This window comes from Mytilus edulis, chromosome 6 (assembly GCF_963676685.1).
Source record: "Mytilus edulis chromosome 6, xbMytEdul2.2, whole genome shotgun sequence".
Classification (NCBI taxonomy): Eukaryota; Metazoa; Mollusca; class Bivalvia; order Mytilida; family Mytilidae; genus Mytilus; species Mytilus edulis.
In genome coordinates this window covers 82,792,619-82,800,819 of record NC_092349.1, presented here as the reverse complement: position 1 = coordinate 82,800,819, position 8,201 = coordinate 82,792,619, and the positions used below count along the sequence as shown (strand labels likewise).

At 32.7% G+C, this 8,201-nt stretch overlaps 1 protein-coding gene across 1 annotated transcript; it reads right to left on the bottom strand.

Annotated features, from left to right (window-relative positions):
* Window positions 1-1,944: 1,944 nt before the first annotated feature.
* On the bottom strand, window positions 1,945-5,831 carry LOC139526682 (uncharacterized). Its single transcript, XM_071321844.1, has 3 exons — window positions 5,464-5,831; window positions 4,265-4,439; window positions 1,945-2,482 (listed from the first exon to the last, which is right to left on the bottom strand). Exons 1-3 carry the CDS (start codon window positions 5,558-5,560, stop codon window positions 1,945-1,947), a joined length of 810 nt encoding a protein of 269 aa, XP_071177945.1. The 5' UTR covers window positions 5,561-5,831.
* Window positions 5,832-8,201: the final 2,370 nt, after the last annotated feature.

Here is an 8,201-nt window from a genome sequence, read left to right as displayed (position 1 = left end):
TTTTCTACCTCAGGCATAGTTTACCCTAGCTGTATGTGGCAAAACTTTTAGGAATTTTAGTCCTCAATGCTCTTCAACTTCGTACTTTATTTGGGCTTTTAACTTTTTTGGATTCGAGCGTCACTGATGAGTCTTTTGTAGACGAAACGCGCGTCTGGCGTATACTAAATTTAGTCCTGGTATCTATGATGAGTTTATTTTCCTCTTATACTTATCTTTTCACAAAATTTAACATGTACACTTTTCAAAACATCCAAAGCCAATAGACCATAACCAAGAGAGCAGAGTTAAACAAATATCTGTGGACACTAGATGTGTCAATGGTAATACAGCTGTATAACACATACCTACCACTATAGTATTTCCTTCTCGGGTTTTCTCTGAGGATTTATGGCGTCATTACATAGAAATGCACTGATTGCCACATATGATTACTTTATTAGATTACTGCGAGTACAATCAGGTCTGAATACTTGGTGTTTGTGTTAGTGATTTTATGCACTTTTATCGATCTGATGAGTTAAGACAAATTCAACTGAAATTTATAGTTAAAAACATTGTTTTTATTTCGTACTGTTACACCACTGCCCAAATTGATGGTTAATGTTTGACACCTTCAAAAATGTGTAACCCCTCTATATTCTGTTTGTGCATGACTCAAGTCAGAGGCCTTGTGATTCAGTGGTTGTTGTTTGTTGCTGTATATTAAATTTGTTTTCATCCATTGTTTTGTGACCCCCCTTTTTAATTAAGTCAGAATGTTGGTTTTCCTTGATAGGCAAAGTTGGCTTTAGATGAATTTGGCTAATTATTTTAGGTATTTTTGATATACAGCTCTTCAACGGTTTCGGTACTTAAACATCTTCGGATTTCAAATGTTTGGCTTTGAGCGTTCCTGATGAAGGTAAATCCAGAAAAGCGCTTCGGACGCAAGAAATTAATAACGTGATGTTTTCAATATATTATAGAGAGAAAATAATATTACAATGATATCGAAATAAATGCAACAGTAGTATATACTACTGTTCAATTACTCTTCCACCAAACGTTACAAACATGATGTCAATGAAAACAATATAATGCAATTTAATACGACTGTCATACAATTGAGATTTAGCTAGCTTTGAAACCAGGTTTAATCCACTGCTTTCTCTACATAATAAATGCCTGTACCAAGTCCAGGAGTATGACAGTTGTTATCTATTCGTTTGATGTGTTTGAGCAAAATGCTATTTTATAGTTGTAACACTGGTGGCTGAATATATTTTATGTTTAGTATACATGTATATGTCCTTTCCTATTGCAATATAATTATATACAATCGTCATTCTTTTGGGAACAAAGTTGGATTAAAGTTATACTTAAACTACTTAAAACTAATTAAACTGCTAGGAACAGGTGTATCGTCACTTTATACTGCAACTAATTGTATTTATTTCCTAAATAGTAACATAGCTATATTTTGTATAATGTCAATTTCATCATGAAACACTTTCTCCACTATCAGGGGTTCATTAAGGGATGAAAATAAGTTTGACATTTGTGTTACGATTTAAAAATCTATCAATATATTAGTTTATGTTGCAGTATAAAAACATTATTAGGTCAATGTCATAAAATGTAAACTTTTTTGTACTCGACGCAAAACTAGGAAAGGGCTCGGTAGAACCTCGCTCTTCCCCAGTTTCTCAGCCTCATACAAACAAGTTTATATTTTTCTTTCATTGGTCTAATATTGTATTATGTATCTTGAATTACACGTATGTAGATTAACAATTCGATACATTTTCACTTCCTTAAAATAAGCTAAACTACGACGTCACTGATTATAGTTATAATGGAAAGTAGAAAGGCAGATTATAATTATCCTCTCTACTAAACGGAGATATAAGACACATAAACAGTTATCAATTTCCTTTAATATAAAATAGATAAATGTTGATATCATGTGTGGTTACAACATACAGTTGATGTCAAATCAATAGGACTGACATCCCACAATTTTAAGTAATCTTTCATTCTGGTAGGGAGACTTAACTTGTCAATTATAGGAAATACTGATGTATCTTTGTTTACATATCTGATATGATTCCGTAGGTTTGTTCTACAAAGCTGTTTCAAGTTTGTTACGTGTCCATGGTCCTTCGCTAGTTCATAAGTTCCTTTCAACGAAGGAAGTTCATTTTCGATGTCGTTCGTATCGGATGTAGTAAACTTGTATCCAGCAGACAAAAATGTTGTCAGAAATGTTTCTTCGTCAATACACTTTGTAGAGTGACGATTAACTATTAAATGATGCTTATGTTGATTTCTCATTTCCACGAAACTGTAAAAGTTAGGATCGACTCCGTGTTGTAATAACAGTATTCCTGCAGTACAAATATATCTTGGTCGATTGATAATGATAAGGTCTATACTGTCCCTGGGAATCACCGGTCTGGATGAAGGAACGTATGGTCTGACAGCGCTCTTTTTACCTTTCCTAAAATATACAATGCAGTTTTCGGTTTATATCAATATTGTCCTCTTTAAAGGACATCTATTCATTGGCAAATTTTGATTATGTAGTTTCATAAGAAAAACACAATTCATACAACCTACAAAACAGAACAATTCGTGGAAAACGGGACTGTGAGACACATATTCCGTATGCAGGCGCTGCCGGAGGTGTATACAATCAAATCATATTCAATCACATCACACGAAAAAATGATCGAAACAAATATCCCATTGAATTTGACTGATGTATGAAATTAATCTTACATTTCAGTACAGTAAAAAAGTCGTTAACATATATCTTGGGTATTACAAAGCCCCATTCTTTTTTTTATTTTTATTTTTTTTTTATTTTATATCTATCGAATATTTTAGAAAATTTAGGTAACCAAATCTTGTACACAGTTAAATAGGGTTGAAAGTTTGATTGGTTTTAAAACTTCTAGTGATAGCTTTTATCTTATATGCAATGAAATGTTATGTGGAATTTTGTCTGTACTAGACAGGATAAAACTTTACTCAAGCCAAGTATTTCTTTATTTGAAACAAAGATAAATACTGCATAATTTTACAAAGACTATTAGGAAAAAACCTCAATGGTGATGTTACCCTTGTACTCCTATTAAATATCTTCTGAAAGAAGTGTTTAATATAATAAGATCAAAGATTGAAAAGGACACAGGATATCTGCTAATTTGAATCAATTTATATTTTCAATCTACAACTATAAAGGGCTGTTATCTATAACAAGCGTTATTTGGTGCCAATCATATGAATAAAGTACCTATAATGTTGCCATATGAGAATTGACAACTAACTAACGCCGCCAATATGGGTCCCACCCTCGAAACACGGTAAATATAGTGCATCTAATTCTGTGTAACTAGGGGTACTCAAGGTTGAATGCGACAGCCCTTCAAATATGTCTGACTGTCAAAGTCCAATGAATATAGAATGAAATTAGAAGAAACCGAAATGCATCTAAATGTGACTAATTCTAACAACTGTAGAAAGTTTCCACTAAATCAGTTCAAGCTTCGAGAGGAGGGGGTCACTTCCTATATAGAAGGTGATAGGACGTCCCGCTGGTTGAAACAATGCGAATAGGTCGGGAAAACTATTAGATATATATGATGAGGTCAATAAAGTCTCCATAACTTTTTCGTCTGTCATGTTGTTCCCAGCAAAACTGTAATCATCCTATTTTTCTCTTTTGACAATTCTTTGGTATTCCACTCTAACATTACACTACATGAAACCCCAAAAAATTGGGAAAAGGTTACTTTTTTACCTACGCAATATATGAAAAAGGTATACATTTTTAAAATCTAAATGATTTGAAAAGATTGGGTAACAGAATTTAAACGAAACCCCATATCAGTTAAGTATTAAAGTAACCCCCCCCCCCTTCGGGGTAGGGGACTCACATATAGCATAGGCCTGTCAACCAGGAAACTTGACAATCGCAACAACAGTGTCAATACCATTAGTAAGCGATAGGTGATTATCCAACACGGCCTCTATATTCTTATGTCTCTTATGTTTAAAACCAATGAAATACATATAACATACATTTTAACAAGTGTTATGTCGATATGTAACGTTTCTCATTGGGTTCCCGCCAACTTCTAGCCTCGGCGAATAGTTTGACTTATAGACTTATTCAGTTTTGACCCTGGTGGAGAGTTGTCTAATTGTTATTCATAACCTATCTGGTTTCCTTATTTTTTATTGACTGCATGCATACTGGCATTCATACTTAACTTACTCAGAAAATAGACCCCAGTTCATTGTATTGAGTTTTGCACCAGCGTTCAAATATGATTCTACTATGTAGAAATATAGTTCAGGGTCTGATGATTTTCTTAGGATCTTCAATATACCACGAAATTTGCTATATTCATCTTTGGTACATTCCTTGCAAGCTGAACTGTCTTTTATCTCTGAAAAATGTTGATATTGATTGACATTGGTTCCTTTAAAAAAACAAACACTCAGTCCGGGCGATCAAATCCTTTTTTTTTATAGAAAAAATTCAATATAATTATATGACGTAGATACAATGAATAAGCGTTGGGTCGATAAAAAAAGATATCACGTTTGACGAGTACAATTTAAAAGTGTTATAAAACTGGAAACAGCAGACAAAGATTCGATTGTATGTGCCTTAGCGATAGTCGGTTATAAGTCATGTGACAGGTATTACCAATTGTTATTCTTTGCGACAATTCATATGTCATTTTACTTCATACAATGATTTCAATTAAATTCTTTCTGTATTGGCATAATTCGTTCTCATTATGCGGTATAGGTTTTGTTAAGTTTTAAAGACCGGACGATGACGCAATGTTGCTTATACGTATACAATATTGGTCAATTTTGTCTGTCTCATTTGCAATCATGCTAATTTTATTAGTATTTCATAGGAAAGTTAAAAGTACGTTCCTACGAAATACTAAGAAGATGTTAAAGTATTCTATAATTCAAAATATCTGAAAGCAATTGATATTATTAAGGTCAAATCACACTCACAATTGAATAAAAAGTCTTCAACTCGAAGTATAACCAACAATGTACGTCCTTATTTGACTTGATAGAAATAAAACATGCAGTGAATCAATCTCGAGTTTATACACATATTTAAAAAATGGAAAACAACACGTTTTATAATTTATTGCGTCCGAAGCGCTTTTCTGGATTTACCTTCATCAGGAACGCTCAAAGCCAAACATTTGAAATCCGAAGATGTATAAGTACCGAAAATCGTTGAAGAGTTTAAAAGTTTTTCAGAATAACCTTTATAACTTTATGCGAATTATCACGAGCAATCAAAATAAAAAAAGGTGACAAAATAATGACTTAAACATATTTTTTGTAATATACCAAAGTCACTCGAGCAGATGTTACAATAGCTGATTGATTTGACTATCTAACATATTCATCAAATAATATTAAACAGTTTCTTACCTATTTCCAAGGCTGTATTTAAAACACTTTTTTTAGTGCATCTTCTTTGTTTATTTGAATTTGACTGTCCCATTATAAAACTGAAAAATCTATTCATTGTTCATAGTAAAGAAAATAATATAGAAATGCATTGTGATGATCAAATAACAAAAGGAAAATAGGACATTACACGATTTATATCCGAGGCAAACAGTAGGGAAAAGTATACTTGTGAAGTTGTTACATGTCAAGATAACAGAGCAGAGGAATGTAAAGGTGTGCACAATTGATGATGAAAATTTCATAAAAATTGTTTAACAGGAATTGTGAAGTTAGCACGTTTGTTATTACGGAAACATTCTTCCTTTTTTGACATTCAAATTAAATTTAGTATCAAGGCGTCAATAGATTTTGATGCTCTAATTGTTCACTTTAATTTATATTATATGTCTTTACATTATGTTGCTTTTTGTTACGGATTCACATTTCATATCAATAGTAGATCATTCTCAGAAAGTGAAGCAAAGCTTGGCACAGTATCTGAAACCATTTGAATTGTCTCTCTTTGACCATTGACAAATCAATACATCGAGTAATGTTAGTTCAAATCATTCCGTATAACCCCATTACAAATAAGTTGACGCGTTCGAATCGAACACATTGTGTACAACTGAGTAAGACAGTGACGATTTTACAATCATTCAAGTCCAATAATTTATCTTTGGATATTTTGCTCTAATATATTCTTTGCAAGGTTTGGAAATACGTGATAATTTTTATAGACAAGCATTTTCAAAAACGCACGACCATGCCACTGAAAAATCATGCTTGCGTTTTTAAAATAATCAAAATCAAAAGTTTCTTGTTGTGCCTCAAATTCTTTAAAACAAACATTTTTGAGGATATCAGTTTGTCTAATACTAATACACAGATCGTAGGTATTGTCTGAAAATAAATATATTTTTAAAACTAATTGTAAATCCAAGGTAAAACTGAACTAAATTTTCAGTCTTCTTTTACCCCTGGATAGATGGTTCTTTTTGTAAACAGGTTTCAACGTGTATTTTGCTCAGATAACCCCTAGTAGATCACCTTAGCATGAATTTCTGTGTTCTTTATGCTTTACTTTGTTCTGTAACATTTTGGCAGGAATGACAAATCCGCAACAAAACTTAGAATTATTGTTACAAAAGGTACCAGGATTATAATTTAATATGCCAGACGCGCGTTTCTTTGACATACGACTCATCAATGTCGCTCATACCGGCGTCACATATCAGCGTATAGCAACCACATACGCCGGGCGTTTCCAATACTCTTCGTTAATGATGCAGTTCCCAAATCAGTACAGTTTTAATACAATGATGTAAATGTCCAAATGATTTGTAATTGGTTCTGATTATTATAAACACCTTAAAATTTATACCATCCATATATGCATTTCATTGAAATTTCGACTTCTTATGTGTTGTACACTCTTATCTTCAAGAAAAACACAAAAAAGTGTAAAGCTGAAGAACAAACGATTCTTAATAGCCTAGCATTGTCAGGGCCTTGCTATTTTAGGAGTTGGATAAACAAACAAAAAAAGCCAAATGCAGTGTTTCTTGATTTTAGCGTACTAAATTATAATCCTGGTACCTTTGATAACTATTTTAACCTAACTTGTTTAGCCAGAGTGAACTATCACTCGAAAATAAAGTGTGGTTTTATTTGTGGCAAAGTAAGATTCAATATTGACAATGTCATCCACTACTAGCATTTCGAAACACGAAACGTCTTCACTCGAAATGCCATGGGCATACTGACTGATACAGAAGTCCTGAAGCACATGATTTATATTTCAGTTGCGGCTTTGAACTTATTATAAGTACTCTTATTTCGGTTCTCTATGACGTTACGCACAGTGTTCGGTTTAGTAATGGTAACGTTACTCGACGTAGTTTTCAATTATGTTCAAACGACGTCTGTACAAAACGTCAAAGCTTTGCACCATTTTTAATACAGCTGGTATTTTCATGATTAACTAATCATTTAAAAAAATAGACTGTTTACATGACTGATTGTATATTTTTGATAAATAAACTTTATTTCCTCATAATCTTTACTTATTGAAAGTGTACATTTCAAATATTTGTCACTGCCCAAGAATATCAATTGTTGCAAAATACTTAACCTCTATGATGTTCAGGATTCCTTTATCACAAGTATCTGGGCATATACATCGCGTGGAAACAGTCAGTACCAAAGCTGTTTATGGGTTTAAGAGTATTAATGTTATCAACCCGCCTTCAGCTGTAGTTTTCGAACTACAATTAGAGAATAATTTAGGGTCTTTTTAACCACAATATCAACATTCCAAATATGTGTCTTTCAAGAAGATTATAAATAAAAAAATAATCCTCGTTCGGGTCAATGGCAGCAACAGCTACTATATATCTTCTCTTTGCTTGATCTATAATTTCAATTTCACCCTCGGATTTTGGAATGAAAACGGCAGTTTGGAATTTTTCATTTTATTTAAAATTAAAAAGTGATCTACAATCCTTGTATTCGAATGAGTATTTTTCACATGGGTCTGTTTGTCGGATGTGCGGAAATGACTGTTAGTGTTTACAACAAACATTCGTACTAGCAGACACATACATGTTACTAGGTTCTAAAGTAGAAAGGTTCAATATAATAGAAAACTAATTATTCATCAAAAGCTTCGACGCCTTTAAGATCAGCACATGGTGTACAAAACTTTGATGGAAGTC